The 17,723-nt window shown below is 38.9% G+C and overlaps 1 protein-coding gene across 1 annotated transcript in view; it reads left to right on the top strand.

Moving 5' to 3' along the window:
• SLC9A9 (solute carrier family 9 member A9) overlaps positions 1-17,723 on the top strand; it is a 745,308-nt gene that overhangs the window by 19,619 nt on the left and 707,966 nt on the right. The window contains exon 2 of the mRNA XM_078147547.1: positions 2,998-3,200. Coding sequence (XP_078003673.1) covers positions 2,998-3,200 — 203 coding nt within the window. The remainder of the gene's footprint in view (positions 1-2,997; positions 3,201-17,723) is intronic.

Below are 17,723 nucleotides of genomic sequence, written 5' to 3' on the forward strand. Positions count from 1 at the left end.
CTTTCAGCAAACACCACCACTGCCAACAGTTCCTGGGCTCTGATTCAGTGGCCTCTCCCAAATGCCCATAGTAACTACTTGGCTTGAGCAGTAGCAAAGGGGCTTCCCCTATGCTATGATACTTCATGGTATCCTAAAATCCTTTTACAACAAAAAAAGTAAATTCTTCATGGAATTAGTTGCACTGGAATTTGACTTAAACTAAAGGTATTAGCTTCATGTTTTTGTTATTTCTAGTCAGGGCTTGTCCTTACACATCACATCTTTCATCATACTGGAGAAGGAAATATTCCTTATTGGATTACTTTTCTCTGGTGCAGAATCTGATTGGGAAGGTAAATCTACAGGAAACTTCTCTAGATAGAAAGGTTTTTAATTATATAAAAATAAGGTTCAGATCAGCAAGAGGAAATTCCCTCCCAGGCCAGCGCTCAGCAAAGGGCTCAAGGCTTGCCTTAATTTTTCTGACTTTCTGCTGTCTTTCAGAGAAGCGTTAGTCTCTCAAGATCAGCTTGACAAGCATTTATCAAGTTAGTTATGTGCTGGGCACTTTACTAAGCCCTGGCGATACAAAGAAAGGCAAAAACACAGTCCCAGCCCTCTGCATTCTACAGGGGGAGCCAACACGTAAACCACTAAGTGCATATAAGACAGTTATGTGATTTCTGCAGGGTGTTTGGAGTGCTCCAAAAAGCAGCTGTCCACGTCCGTGGGAACAACTTTGGGTGATGGCTAGGTTTCCTTTGTGTTTTCAGACAAGTGTTGTTGTGATCAGTCAAGTGTCCCAAATGCATATCATAGTGGGAAGTTGATCCCTGTGTGCGGAAAGGAAGGGAAATGTTATTCTGCTGCCTTTCCTTTTCTGCTTGTCAGCAGGGTCTAGCTGAACAGCTGATAACCAAAAAGGCAAAGAGTTAAACAATGAGATAGGCTTAATTAAGAGAAAAATGTCTCTTTTCCAGTAAGCAAGAACTTAACAAACATCAACTGTGTGTGTCTGTGGCGGGGGGGGTGGCATCTATATAGCACCTACTATGTGCCAGCACTTTGCCAACATTAACTCATTTGATTCACACAACAACCCTGTGAGGTGAGTGCTGTTATTATCCCCACTTTTACAGACTGAAGCAAACAGATTATTACTTGCCCCAGAGTTACACAGTTAATGCTAGTGACTGGGGTCACATTTGAACTCAAGTCTTCCTGACTCCAGGTCCAATGCTCTATCCATTGTGCACCTACCTGCCAGATACTGGGGAAAGAAAGACAAAGCAAACAAACCAAAAAACCCCAAAAGACCAGAAAATAAAACAAAAACGAGTCCCTTCCTTGGAAGATATTTTACTTGGTAGAACAAACTGCAGGCAGATGAACGAATACAAAATACACAGAAAGGAAATACAAAATAACTTTGGTGGACGGGAATTAAAAATGATCAAGCACTTATTAACCACCTGCAATGTGCTAGGTACTGAGGTGACAACGACACAGAATGACACAATCCACACTCTCAACAACTAACAAAACGTTTTAAGAATGACCTCATTGGGGCAGCTGGGTGGCACAGTGGATAGCGCTCCAGCCTTGGAGTCAGGAGGACCCGAGGTCAAATCTGGTCTCAGACACTTGACCCTTACTAGCTGTGTGACCGTGGGCAAGTCACTTAACCCCGATTGCCTCACTCCCCCCCCACAAAAAAAATGGCCTCATGTTCCAGGTTGGGGTTGGGAGGATTGTCCTTGCTCAGACATAAACACTGCAAATGCCATTTCTTCATACATTGGTATAACAATATTATGGTGTGTGGGGAATATGAACCAAACATTCCCTTCTCCCAAATCTATTACAACTCTACTTATCAAATCTTGAGGTCCAATCATAATTTATACATGTCACATAAATCATTGAACAGCTCAGACCAAGCTTCAACTGTCAAAGACTAAAAGTATAATAAAGTTCAAATTAGGCAAAGCAGGTAACTATTTCCACATACAAAAAAAAAAGCTTTTTAATCCAGTACCACCAATCTAGAGTGAGAGCTGACCTCAGAGATTACAAATTCCAGCCCATTCCTTTTCTCCGGATAAGAGAACTGAACCAGGAGATGCTAACTGATCTGCTAAAGGTCACATTGGGTCAGAGCATCAGCAACATCATAGAACAAATCCCCTTAATAAAATGATTTGTTCTGTAAAACTTGGACTTGGTCAAAAGGCCGCACCCAAGGACCAGAAAGCCACATGTGGCCTCAAGGCCACAGGTTCTGTACCCCTGGTTCAGTAGATAGATCCTAGGAGCTGCCCAACACTCATACAGATTAAATGACTTGCCTAAGTGTGTATAGTAATGTTAGGGGTAAGATCTGAATCCAGGTCTTATGGACTACAACCCTGGACCCATCATATTACTTGCCCAAATGTATCATTGTAGAGCCAGGACTGATATCATGTTGTCTCATAGACTCCAAATTTATGTTTTTTGTCACTATGCCAGAGACCAGTACATTGAGGCCTCTGTGTTTATTCTAATGTAATGGAGTTCTAAGACATGTAATGATTATTGTACTACTAATAAAATATTTATATAGCACTTTAAAGTTTGGAAAGCATTTTATATAAATTATCTCATTTGATATTCCCTATAACTCCATGAGGTCGGTATTAGTATTTTTATCTCCATTTTACAAAAGAGGAAACAGGGTTAGAGAGGTTAAGTGAATTGTCCAGAGTCACGTAGCTAGTAAATATCTGAGTAGGATTCTTATCAAAATCTTCTTGATTCCAAGGCCAATACTCACAATACTAGAACCCTTTCTAACTTGAGCTAATGTGAGTTAAATGAAATATTGTCAAAATAAGAACCACAGGACTGATTTTTGTGTAGGAATGAAAGCATATGAAGTTCACAAAATGTTGAAGCCAATTGCATGTGTATCCAGTCCTGAATATTCTAGATTTCCTTTATTAAAAGCCATTAAATCTATCTTTTTATTTCTAGGTCTCATAATGGGATTGATTTTACGTTATGCTACAGCCCCAACTGACATTGAAAGTGGAACTGTCTATGACTGTGGGAAGCTGGCTTCTGGTCCATCAACACTTCTAGTCAATATCACTGACCAAGTTTACGAATATAAGTACCAAAGACAGGTCAGCAAACACAACATCAGCCCTCACCAAGGCAATGCGATGCTTGAAAAGGTAAGGGCCCTCTCTGTTACCTTGGTTGTATTTCCTAATTTGCCTTTGTAAATTGCTGTGTTGTAAATTGTGGCAAACACGGATGTATTTATGTGACCCACCGTTGTGTACAAGAGTGACTGGACAAACTTTCCATGTATAGCTAACAAGCTGGTTGTCCATAAATCTCATTCTGGCTTAACTTTTATTGTGAAAATAAAACAAATAAATAAATAAAAGATCTGAGGATGAAAGGATAAATATATAAATATAACTGCACTTAGGATGAGGAAAATAAAACAATTTGTCCACTTATGATCAATTAATTGAAATTTTCACTAGGCTTATAAACATTGAGGATAGTCATAAAGCAATGGGCAAAGATTACTCCTTAGTATGTAAGGAGATGTAAGTTCCATGAGGGCAGGAATTGTATCTTCTACAAACTTTGTATCTTCTCCAGCACTTAGCAGAGAGATACAAAGATGTGATCACCAAACTTTTTTGATCTTCCATCCTATCAGTAAAAAATAAAATAAAAAGTGTGTACCTCCAGGATATGTCTACTTATTAGCAATTTGTATGGATATTATGGCTCATGGGATTATGAAGAGTCCTACATTGCTAAATGTCTTAACAAGAACAACAACTCATCAGCCCTGGATTCAGGAGGACCTGAGTTCAAATCCAGCCTCAGATAACATTTACTAGCTGTGTGACCCTGGGCAAGTCACTTAAACCCTTTGCCTAGCCCCCCCCCCCAAAAAAAAGTCAATAAAATTAATTTTAAAAAAAGAGCAACTCATGTACTACTGCATTAATATATTATGTACTTTATAAGAATTAAAATAGAAATTTTTAAAAGGGTGAGATAAAGATTGAGCACCATTTAAAAAAAAGTACTTTGTTTCTAGTACCCAAATTCTTTTTGTTTGCTAAAAGCATTATTAATAGTGATATATTTATTAGTGAGATCAGTGCAATTGAACGTGTTTCTTGATTTTTTAAAAAAAGATCTTTTGTGATAGTGATTCATAGATCTGGTTCTCAGTTCAGCTTGATGCTTGGTTTTAACGGCTGTCAGAGCTGGGAAAGGTCTCTCACAAAGATGTGTAGAGCTAGGAGGAAGTAGAGAATTGTTGGCTGAACTTGCTAAGTCGTGGTGGTCATTCTTCTGCAAAGATGTTTAGTGAGATTTAGACAGTGACTTTCCATCTCCCTGTATGTCAATCGGTTGTTTTTGCAAACTAATTTGGAGTTGCATTTTTAACTTTTATTTTTAATTTATCAAGTAAAACAAGCATTTCCATAACATAGTACAATTAAAAAAAAAAGATTGCACGTGAACAGGTAAATCTGCTATGCACAACTTGTTATTCTTTTCTAATTAACAATGAAATTATCATGTAAATCTTTTTCTTTCTTTTTTCTTCCCTCCCCCACCCTAAAGATAGCTACCATTAGTCACAAATAGGCATAGATGTGTAATATTATTCTATACATGCTTCTATTTGTCAGTACTCTGGATGTAGATAGCATCTTTCTTCCTATGTCCTTTATAGTTAATTTGGGTATTTATAATAGTCAAAGTAACTTATTTGCTCTAAGTTATTCTTAAAACAATATTGATGTTACTATGTACACTGTTCTCTTCATCCCGCTCATTTTGTATTTTTTATATTTTTAGCAAATGGGTTCAAAACCCATTGAAGCTTCATTTGGAATGTTAAAAAAAATAAAATAAACAGGTTAGAAAGTTAGATATGAGAATTTTCATGTGTGGTACACTTCACATTGTCCAATAAATCCCATAATTATGGCTAGGGATTGTGATATAGGGACTGGACCTGAAATTTCATTGATAAAGAGAATTCTTGGAGAAGCACACTTTATCTAGCTATGCAGGTCAGCACCTTCCCTGCAACTTAGAGTCTTAAAGAGTTTGACATCTACAGCAGAAGTGGTAAACAAACCACTTGGGGGCCACATCAAGTGAATGTGGCCTGAACCAGATTACCAGATTAAAATGTAATTTCTATGTGATTTTATAAAATACATACATGACTTATATATATATATATATATATATATATATATATATATATATATATATATATATATATATATATATATATAATGTGTATATATGTAGTATTAATGTACATTTTTTATATTGTAGTATATGCACATAGTTTATTAAGAAGTAGCTACACTAGGAACATATATGTTTTATTTTATTTTTTACTGATAAGTTTGTTGTCACTGTTCAGTCATTTCAGTCATGTTCAATTTGTTGTGAGCCCATTTGGAGTTTCTCAGCAAAGATACTAGGTGGTTTGCCATTTCCTTCTTCAGCTCATTTTACAGATGAAGAAACTGAGGTAAACAGGATTAAGTGATTTGCCCAGGGTCACACATCCAGTAAGTGTTTGAGGCCAGATTTGGACTCAGGAAGATGAGTCTTCCTGACTCCAGGCCTGACATTCTATCCACCTAGCTGCCTAACTGTTTGGGTAGGGGACCAAAAAAGTTTGAAATCACTTGGACTTGGAGTTCACTGTGCTAGCAGGAGTCCCTCTGTAGAGTTATTGGCCCTAATTACTATCAGCATTTGACACTGCTGACCTAGAATACTCAAGAGACTAAGTCCATTGACCAGGATCACATGTTATGTCAGAGACCATGTAAGATCCCAGGTCTTCTGAGCTTCAAAACCGGCTCTCAATCCACTATGCCGTCCTGTTTCTTGATGGAAATGAGAAGCATCAAAAGACAAAGATAATAAAGGAAATATTTCCAAACATCTACTTTCCAAGTGCTTTTTTCTAGCCCTTAGCACAGTGCCTGGCACGTAGTAGGCACTTAATAAATATTTATTGACTGACTCCACTGGAATGGTTCTTTCAAAAATCAATTATTTTCTTATTCATTGTTGAAATGTCTCCTTTCCCTTCAAGGGACAGATTAGGTTTATTTTTTTCAAAAACATTAGCAAGGTAGCACACTATTGACAGCCATTTGTTGTCACAAAAAAGGCAGCAGATTTGGAACACTTTGATTTTGATAAAAAGAAAAACGCACAATTCCTCTTTCAGTCTGACAGCCCTTTTAAGCATTTGTCATGAGAAAATCAGAACAACTCTGTGTGGTACCACAGAAGGGTTTCATGGTGACGCCTCATCGGCTTTCATTTTGATTGAGTCTTTAAAGTGGCTGATGACGAACTCACAGAAAGGAGTAGGAGAAGCGTCTGTGCTTTTACAGGTTGTGTGTGTCTGTGTCTCCATTATTAGTGATTTAGTCACTAATTAGTCATTAGGACGATAGTGTAAGTATTATCAGTAGTATCTGTAATCTCCACTTTCTTTGCAAGGATCTTTCACATTACTTCTCTGTCTTGTGTCAATTACTTAAGTAAATACTAGATAATATAACCTGGTCATCCATTTAACTGGACACACCTAAACTACACTATTTCATTGTGTTCTGATAGAGAATGGAGGAGTGAGGCTGCTGTCCTTGTCCCCCTCTGAGCTGTGGAATTCCTACCTTGCCTCAGAGTGCCTCATTGACCATATCTGACACGTGACCATCTCATATACAGACTGAGTGAAAGTCTTCATGTCAGTAAATATTACCAAGACTTAATTTCTTTCTAATTGTTTAGAAAAAATGTAAATAGTCTCTTTTTTTCTAGTACCACCGGATTATCTTGCACGCCTCCTGGGCATATATACCACTTTGAAGAACACTACCCTACAAAGCAGGACATTAATCCACATTTATTGAATTGAATTATGCTCAGTAGATAAACCCCATTGTTGTCTATATATTTGTAAAATTCTGTATGAAAGGCCTAAGGAAAAATCAGAGGCATATAATTGTAATTCACATTTATACAGTGCTTCACAATTTACCAAGCAGTTTCTTGGCAACATCCCTGTGAAGGAAATGTTCTAAATATCCCTCCCCCCTCCATTTTATAGATGAAGAAATTAAGATTCACATAGCTAAAGTGATTTGCACAGGGTCGCAAAACTAAAAAGGTTTGCAGCCAGGACTTGAACTCAGGACTTGCACAAATGAATTTGCCTCTACTTACAGATGATGATGCAGAATGGTGGGACTACATCTGATGACACACAAAAAAGCTGCCAATTGGTTGTTTATAAATAACATGGAGATGTTTTCCAGAACATGTGAAATTTTCAATTAACACTCAGTCTCAGTAAATTTCCATCCTATCATTTCAGAAAAAGAAAATTCATGTGCTCATTCAGTGAGTATTTATGAGTGCCTGCTACATGAATGGCACCATGCTTGACATTAAGCTTTAATGATTTAAGTCTATAATCTTTTGGCAGCAAACCCTCATTTCACCAATGCAGATAGCAGCCCTTCTTTGCTTAGTAAATGGCCTATGAGAGGCAGTGGCCAAAACAACTCCTCACCTCCCAGCTAATTTCTTAGTGACAAAACACTCTGAACTTAGCAAGGCTGGTCCTAGAATGCTGAGTCCATTATACGCAATCTCTTAAATTTACTAGGACTTACTAAAGCTTGGCCTCTGTTGGAATTGAGATTAATTTGCCCAATTTCACCTCCATACCATGGTTTTGTTTTTATTTTTGAGATTCTTGATCTTTCCTTGAATTCTCCAAGTGAACTTTTGATATTTTTTCCTTTTTTTTTTTTTTTTGGTTAGGCAATGGGGTTAAGTGACTTGCCCAGGGTCACAGAGCTAGTAAGTATTATGTGTCTGAGGCCGGATTTGAACTCAGGTCCTCCTGAATCCGGGGCCAGTGCTCTATCCGTTGCGCCACCTAGCTACCCCTATTGTGCCACCTAGCTGCCCCTTGATATTTTTTCCAAGCTCTATAAAGTAATCCTTTGGAGGTTTGATTGCCATGACCCTGGAGGACTAAATTAATTTAGGTAGTATATCCAAGTGCTCCTTTTTGAGTAGGGCCTTTCTGATCCCTTCCTCTCCCATTTCCAGGATTCATGACTTTTCTTCAAAGGTTACCTTTATATAGGGAATCTCAAAAGCCTTATTATACTCTTAATGTTTACATGTTTAAAACTACACTAAGATTTTTGATATATCATACATGTGTATTGTATATGCCTATAAAGATGTATAATATATATCTTATATTGTCCTCCCCTATTCCCATGAGAATTTGAGGACAGCAATTGTTTTGATTGTCTTTGCAGGGCAGTAGCAGCAGTATATTAGTAGTAGTAGTAGCAGCAGCAGCTGTATTGTAGTTGTGGTAGTAGTAGCAGCAGCAGCAGTAGTATTGGTATTAGTAATAGAAGCAGCAACAGTATAGTAGTAATAGAAGCAGCAGCAGCAGTACAGTAGTAGGACACCAAGGACACAAAGTTCCAAACTCCTCTGAGTTGCAGATACACCTCTGAATCCTGATTATCATTGTTGTTGCTAAGTTGTTTCAGTCGTGTCTGACTCTTCACGATCCCATTTTGGGGTCTTCTTGACAACAGTAGTATATTTGGAGGAGCAGTAGCAGTATAATAGTAGTAGAAGCAGCAGGAGCAGCGCCTGCCGAATAAGTGCTTAATAAATGTTGATTGATTCATTCCGTGAGTACTCTATAGCTGTCTGTAACCATATCTTGTGCTCACAAGGTTCTAAATAGAATCATAGGATCACAGAATTACAGCTGGAAGGAACCTTAGAAGTCATCTAGTCCAATCCCCTTATTTTCCGGATAAGGAAACTGAGATTCAGAGAGAGAAAATTGCTTGTCAAAGTCACCCAGCTAGAAAATGGCAGAAATGGGATTCCAACTTGGGTCCCGGGTCTCCAGGTTCCTTTCTCATTCCCACTTCACTACTTTGCTTTCAAATGTCAGTAACTGTCTCAGATCTCAGTCTTCTTTTAACACCCCAAAATAGCAAGCTAGACTAGTGAGGCTTCCCAGAAACCACATGGGAAAAATGCACTAGGGAATGGGGCTAAGGTCTGTTTTCCCCAAGAGAGGACACAGAGAGCCACATAACTTACTAAAAAGGATAAAAGGACTCAAAGTTCCAAACTACCCTGAGTTGCAGATACACCTCTGAATCCTGATTATCATTGTTGTTGCTAAGTTGTTTCAGTCTTGTCTGACTCTTCATGATCCCATTTTGGGGTCTTCTTGGCAAAGATACTGGAGTGGTTTGCCATTTCCTTCTCCAGTTTATTTTACAGATGAGGAAACTGAGGCAAACAGGATTGAGGGACTTGCCCAGGGTCCCACAGCTAGTAAGTGTCTGAGGCCAAACACTTTAGTAGTAAGTCATTTGAACTCAGGAAGATGAGTCTTGCTGACTTTGAGCCCAGCACCTTGTCCACTGTGCCACCTAGCTGCCCATGGACCACATCCTAGACCATGTCCCAACTCACAATGATAGGCCCAATGTATTGTCTCATGACTGAGGCTGATCTCTAAGTCATCCCTAGCAGACTGCTAGTACAAGGCTTTATACACTGCTTTAATGGTCACTGTCACTACTGCCCTCTCCACATTCCCGAAATAATCTCTAGTAAATGGCCCCAGAGTGACAAGGGCACATCCCAATTTTTATATTGTTTTCCCTGTTACATCTGGTTACTCCATGTCCACAGCTCTTCTAAGTCAATGACAACAAACAAATATTATTACCATATTATTATTCTTTTTTTCTGTAGGATTCAAATAGAAATGGTGCTGGGAAACATCACTATCCTATTATTCTTGTATATATGGTATTCTAAAGACTATTTATTGCTGGACAAAATAACTTTTTTTTTAGCTGAATAAAATAGTATTACAATTTAAGCTTATACTCTGAGGTCTGAGAAAATTTTTGGTACAACTCCTAGGGTGGTGAGAATAATATGCACTTTATTCTGTGCTTCTCCAGCTTTGATCCCTTCAGCCAGCTCTTTGTATCTTGAAAGCTTTTTTTCTCTGTATGTAATAATAATCATAATAATGAGAACTGGCATTTGTATCCTATGTTAAGGTTCACAAATATGTGCTTTTTTCTCATGCAGCTGGGAGATTTAATATTCAGGTTGATGACATCTATTGAAAATGTCATTCTTGGGGCAGCTAGATGGTGCAGTGGATAGAGCACTGATCCTGAATTCAGGAAGATCTGAGTTCAAATGTGACCTCAGACACTTGACACTTACTAGCTGTGTGACCCTGGGCAAGTCACTTCACCCCATTGCCATGCAAAAAAAAATGTCACTTTTCAGCTTATTGATTGAGCTCTCCAGGATGCATTCTATCTTCTAGGTCATGTTTTTGTAGGCACTTGCTAGGCGGTAAACTTTTAGAGCTGCAATGATGGGTTGCACAGTTTTTCAATTGTTTCTCTTCATAGTAAGAATTGATTACTAAGTCTGGACTCCTTAAGGATAGCCTTTCTGTGATTTGGGGTGGCAGTGCCCTGGTCCCAAATTGCCAGTAAAAATCTCTATTTCCTCAAGCAAATCCACATGATTCAATCTTTTATTTGATGCTTCTTGGTCAATATATTATTGGTTCAGTTTGTGTCGATGCTGCTCAGGGAGGGACTTTTGATTGTATTTGTGGTCCTGTCATTTCATAGACTCTGGAGGCAAACCACTTTCAGTCGCAGTCAACAAATCTAGTGCTTTTAATCATCCTTTACCATTTCTCCATGAATTGATATGTACTGATCCCCAAAGCATTTGCATAGGTTTCATTTCTTTTTTTTTAAGCTGTATATCATGTGCTGTAAGAATAACTATCAGCCTTCTCTCTCCTTTTTGGTACGGAGATGATAAGCTTTCTATAGCTGCTGCAGGGAGATTAGTCCTGTGTTTTATACTGGTATTTGTTAGGATACTTTCCAAATCTGACGTGGTCCATTTTAAAGTCCCCATGGTGTCCATTAAGACTGATTTTTACCCAGGTATTAATTGCTTCAAACATATTTTTCCCCCATTCAGCCTTAATTCTAGGATGTCAGTAAGTCTCTTAATGTATTTGCCCTTCTTCTTGACATCTTTATGCCTTTATGCATGATAGGTTTGTCCCGGAGGAGACTGGGGTATTTGTAATCCTTTGTCAGATAGTTCAATGTGACCTCCAGATTCATGCTTTAAGCTTTCAGCCTTTTCATGGCATGTGTTAACAGTTTTATACTTATCAAGTCCAAATGACATTTTGATATAATTGCATAAAGGTTCCATAAGATAAAGGATCTATTTAAGGTATTTTTCCAATGGAATCCTATAGCTTGATGTCATCCATATATGCCAAGACATTAATAAGGGGTTTTGGTTAAACTCTTTCCTTAATTTGATATCCATATTTCTTTCTATTTAGGCTAGTTGATAATGGATTTAAGGCTAGGCAGAACCATCATGGGCTTAAACTGTCACCCTGAAAATGCTATGTTTTATCTGATTTCTGATGTTATTGTGCTGGTGTTATGTCAATTCAAGTTAACAAGCATGTGTTAAGCTCTCATTATGGGCCAGGTACAATGCTAAGCAATGAGGATACAAATACAGGAAAATAGAAAGTCAGTCCCTACTCTCAGTGAGTTTACATTCTATTGGGTGTGTGAGTGGGTGGAAGAGGGGTAATATATAAGAGAAAGCTGAAAAGCAAGAGGGTAATGAGGAGGAGGTACCCACAAGGGAGAATGGAGGAAAAGTCTGGAGAGTCAGCAATGGAGCTGGATGAGGAGTAAAGGAGTGACTGTGGGGCTGGTCTTGTTGATGTTGTGGTTCAGTTGTTTTCAGTCACGTGTAACTCTTTGTGACCCTATTTTGGGGTTTTCTTGGCAAAAATGCTGAAGTGGTTTGCCATTTTACAGAAGAGGAAACTGAGGCAAACAGGGTTAAATGACTGCCCAGGGTCACATAACTTGTAAGTGTCTGAGGCCAGATTTCAACTTAGGAAGATGATTGTTCCTGACTTCAGGCTTGGTCTTCCATCCACTTTGCCACCTACCTGCCCAAAGCTGGTCCTGGTACTTCTTCAAACTGGAGGTTCTCAATGGAACTTATCAATCAAGGGTTGAAGGATCTTCTAGGGTGAACAGGCTGTTGAGACATGGAGGGAAAATCCAAAGAGTCAGAAGTATTTTAAAATAAACAAGTTTTCCATGTGGACATTAAAAACTCTAGCATTCCCAATGTACTTGAGTCAATTGCATGTATTAGTAGTATGTGAATAAACCATGAATATGGAACTTACTCAAAAGATTGGTGATAATCAACAAAGGTAGTACATATATTACAGCACTTTCAGGCAGCTTGTTCAATAATTATTGAATCAATGTTGCCCTCTATATTCCAGGGACATTTTGGAGCATTCTTTTTTCTCCTTGGCCAATATGTTGTTTTCTTATAAGTGTTTATCGATTTTTCATGATACAAGCTTTGAATACTTTATATAAAGTATGGCCTGTATTTTATGACCATGTATTTTGAGAGGTTATATGGTCTATATTTTGAGAAGGCCAATCATGTTTTTGTCCTTTGGGAACAGATTTATGAAAGCCTTCTCCGAAGAAAGGTAGGATTAGATTTATGTCTGAGAGGAAACTGGTAACACCCCCTGCTAATAATTCATGCAACACTGTGAAACATTTAAATCAGTTATTGGGATCTTGTCCAACCTTGCAATTTTCCATTTTTGAGGAGAGGCTAAAATTTTCATCACCTTCTTTAATGTAACTATAAGGTTGTGTATTCTATTAGTAGTTTGTAAGCTTTCTGTTTCTTGTTTGATCCATCTTGCCTCTTTTATCATTGTTGGACTTCTTGCAGCCATATAGAAGAACAGAAATTTTCCACATCCTCCTTCTTCAAGGATTCTTTTACTCCTCAGCCTTCTACAGTGACAGCATCCCATATCATAGGTGCTTAGTGCTAGATTTGGAAGAGACCTTAAAATCTGTCCAAGACAACATTTTCATTTTACAGATGAGAAAACAGAATCCCAAGGAGTAACCTGCCCAAGGTCACCTTGGTAGTAAGTGGCAGAACAAAGATTTGAACCCAAGCTTCCTTACACCAAATCTACCGTTCCTTCTATTGTACCATTCTGCTTCCACTATTTCTGGCTGTGAACCCCAGAGTTCAAGCGGGCAGAGCAAACTAGCTATCTGACTTCTCCAGGGTCACAGCAGTGGAGCTGTTATTTCTCAATCACTTAGTCAACAAGGTTTTATTAAAGGCATTGTGCTAGGTGTTGGGGATTCAAAAACAAAAATTAAGCAAAATATTGCTTGCTGTGCACAAAAACATTGCGCTAAGGGGCTGGAGATACAAATACAACAGTGAGACAGTAGCTGCTTTCGAGGTGTTCACATTTTAATGGGGAGAAAAGATTTGTAGGAGGCTTTAACCACAGGCTGGAGGCAAAGGCTCAATGATCTTTACATTGCAGGAGCAAGGCAGATGGTAATGCATCTTCCTTAGCAACATTTCCACTGCCAAAATCACATCTGTTCCTGAAATTGAACCATTTGACTATACCAAGGACTTTGGAGGGGACAATTTTGTTTTCTGGGCTTTTTTAGTAGCTATGGCTACTAAAGAGGTAGAGGCTGTAGTGTCTGAAAAAGCTGTTACTGGGTCTATCTCTATAAAGAGTGCTCTCAGGGATGAAGGCTTTGAGCCAGGATGGTAGGGTCAATGGTCTGAGGAGCTGGGTGCTGTTTTGGTAGGGCTTTTGGGTACTAGGTCTTGGGCTGGTCTTGCTATAATCTTTCAGTGGCTTTGGTTTGGCCCACTTAGTGTATGTAGAAGCTTCCTGTCCCTCCCTCCCTCAAGGTACATTAATACATTGACCAAGATACCTTGTCTTCCTGTTTGTGGCAGCCAATAGGGGGTTAGTGGTAGTGGTGGTGGGGATGGTGGAATCCCATTTCAATCAGGATTGTTGGTCTGAGATGGCTAAGGGGATTCAGTTGGAAGCAGGGCTGGTGGACTAGAGAGCTCTTCTGTTCCCTGGGCTCTTGGGCTAATCTTTTCATTAGTGACCGTCGGTCAATAGGAGAGGTTTACATTAAGCATGTTTTGGGGGCAGAGAACTGAGCCTTTTGGCTCTCTCTTCTCTCTTTCCATCCTATAAAGCAACCCACAACTCAACCTAGGCAGCACTTTACCCTCCCTCCTTTCCAGGTGGACTAGCCTCTCTCTTGCCTTGCCTTTTCCCCTCCTACCATGTCAATGACCAATAATAATTGTGGTGCTGCTTTTTCCTCCCACAAGGTGTAGAAAGGGCGTGGGATCTCAAATCCTGTGGGTTGGAGTAGATGATCTCTGGGGTCCTTTCTACCTTTGAGAGTCTTCCCCTCCCTCACCCCAAGTTACTATAAAAGCATTCTCCTTCCCACTCAACTGAATTTAATTACCTCTTGTATTATTTTCACATCATGAATTACATACTTGATTTGAGGGTGTAGTTTGTGTTATTTGCCTCAGTTGGTGCTGCTTGCCTGGGGCATTGGATGCCAAAATTGCTAGTTAAATATCTGAAAGTTTGTCACATGGAAGAGGGATTATACTTGTTCTATTTGCCCCAGAGGCTAAAGCCAGAAACAGTGTATTGAATTTATAAAGAAGTCAATTTGAAATTGAAAATTTCCTAAGAATCGAAGCTGATTAAAAGGAAAATAAGATTCCTCAAGAGCTGGAGGTCTTCAAGGGAGTCTGGAGGACCATGTGTCCAGTCTGTTATCATGGGATTCTTTCAGGTGTAAGTTACACTGCATGGCTTCTAAGATTCCTTCTACCTCTGAAATTCTAGCCTTGTGTATATATGTGTATATGATGCTGAGTTGGAACTTGGGTGTTGGGTTTTCCTATCAACTGTGCCACTAATGACTAGGTCCACAAGTGTCAAGTTACTTTCCTATCATCTGGGCCTCAGTTTCCATCTCTTGTGGAATGTGAAAATAAGATTCCTCCCAGTTCTAATATTGTTCATTTCTATAGAGTGGAACTATAGTGCCTTTGTGATTGATCACACACACAAAAAGGCTTATTTTCTTTGTTTTCCAGTGCTGTGTTTAATCTCATGTCTTTGTCTTTATATGTAAAAGAACAGAGAAAGGTTTGGGGGAAGTCCAAAGTGAATTACTTAGCAGCTGAGCCTGAGTTAGCATTTCCCTTCACTTGAGGCTCTTTTAGTTCCCTAATGAGCTCTCTCCCTGGATGGGGAACCTCTCCTTGGGCAAAGGACAGGATGAGATATTTGGCTTTCAACTTTGAAAACTCCATAATACACTTGCACTAATGTGGATTCAACTGCATGGAAGGGTTGGGCTATTTCAAGAGATTTGTCTAGGATCAAAGTTATGGGTTTGAAAAATCACAGGGTGTGAAGACTTGCCCATCAATCCACAAATATTTTTTAATCATCTTCTATAGTCAACCAGTCAGTCAATGCACATTTAATAAGCCTTTACTATGTGCCAAAGACTGTGCTAAGTGCTGGAGATAAAAAGAAGGGCAAAAAGTCCTTGTTTTCAAGTAGCTCACCATCTAATGGCAGAGACAACATGCAAACAACTATGTCTGAACAGGAGATATAAAAGATAATTTGAAAATAGTTAACAAAGGGAAGGCAGTGGCATTAAGGGGGACTGGGGAAGGTTTCTTATAGACGATAGGATTTTTACTCGGACTTGGTGGAAGCTAGGAGTGGAGTACCCAGCAAACATTTATTAAATGCTTACTATGTGCCAGGCACCATGTTAGGTTCTGAGGTTAAAAAGATACAGTTGAAATAGTTCTTGCCTTCAAGGAGATTATATTCTGTTGGGGAAAACAACATATACATAAATAGGTATGTACAAAATAAATACAAGGTACTCTTTTTTTTTTAAGGGTAGGACATAAGCAGCTACAGGGACAGAACAAGAAAGGCTTCATGTGGAAGGCATTGTTTGAGCAGAGTTTTTTGAAGGAAACCAGGGATTCTAAGAGAGATTCTTATGTCAACATAAGGAATTTTTCAGAAGAAGTTACTTGTGCCCCTCCTTACCCAACATCTAGGCAACCATCACAGGGCTATGGGTTGGGAAGAAGTTAAACTCTGGTCTGTAGTCTCTTGGGATAAGGATTTCTTTGGGGCCAGACTCTTCCCATTCCAGTCTATTCTCCAATCAGCTGTCAAACTGATCTCCTTAAAGCTCAGATATGATCATGCTATCTACTTACTCAATAAATTCTGTGATTGCATATTATTTTCAGGATCAAATATGACATCCTCTAGCTTTCTAAAACCCTTCACAATTTGACCTCTTCTTACCCGCCCAGTTTTTTTACTTTCCACTTACTCTCTATTCCAGTGATACTGGCCTTCTTGCTCTTCCTTGATCATATGCAATCTATCTCCTGACTCCATCCCTTTCCACTGGCTGTCCTCAGTGCTTAGAATGTTCTTCCTCCCTTCCTCTGTCTCCTTGTATCCATGATTTCCTTCAAAACTCAGCACAAATTTCACCTCCTACAGGAAGCTTTTCCTGGTCTAGTTTTTGCCACACTCTTCCCCACCCAGCATCTTCCCTCTGAGATCACCTTCCGTCTACTCTTATATCGATATATTTCATATATGCCTAGTTAGTTACATGCTGTCTTCCCCATTTGAATGTGAACTTCTTAAGGGCAGGAACTAGTTCATTTTTTTTCTTTTTAATCCCCTCTCCCCAAACCTAATGCAGTGCTTGGCACATAGTAAGCATTTAATAACTGTTTTTCGGGTACTTTGCTCCTAGCTTCCATCAAGTCCCAGCTTAAATTCCTCTTTGCCTTTCTTTGTAACTTCGGAATTTAGTACAATGCCTATCACATAGTAAACACATAAATGCTTGTTATCTGACTGACTAGAACAGTGTTCAGAAGAGATCCAAGTGGGGCTAAGATCTCTGAGATCCCCTGTAATAACATTCATTAGGAATGTTCAGATATCACATTAGGCTTTGGAGTAAGTTATTAGACATGACTTCAACCAAAGCATGAGTAATAGACATAGCCTCAACCAAAGCTTAAGTAGCTCTTCTACTAGGACTTTATACCCCTTCCTTGTACCTTTAAGATGCTATAGTCTAATCCCACATATCTCTATATACCAGGGATATTTTAACATACTGGAAATTTCAGGGAAATAGAATATCTCATAAGGAGGGTTCCTTTTCCCTGTTTATGCCAAGGGCATTGCTACCAGGTTACAGTGGTAACCTGTCACTATTCCAAAGGCGTCATTGCTTTTGGGGAAGGAAACCACATTTTACTGACTGCCCTTAGAAGGCAGTAGACCCATCAGGTATCACTATAAAATTATTCTTTATTGTCCCTTCAGTTTAATAAGCACTGATTAAGCACCTACTAGGTACACTGACACTGTGTCAGTCTTTGAAGATACAATGACAAAGTAAAAATCTTTAAAAACCTCTTTGGCTTTAAGAAGCCTACAGGATACTTGTAGGATGAAGCATGTACACAGATAAGTAAATAAATGATGATTTGAGGAGAGGAAGAACAATAGCAACTAGTGA

This window comes from Phascolarctos cinereus, unplaced genomic scaffold (genome assembly GCF_003287225.1).
Source record: "Phascolarctos cinereus isolate Bilbo 61053 unplaced genomic scaffold, phaCin_HiC Scaffold_7;HRSCAF=346, whole genome shotgun sequence".
NCBI lineage: Eukaryota > Metazoa > Chordata > Mammalia > Diprotodontia > Phascolarctidae > Phascolarctos > Phascolarctos cinereus.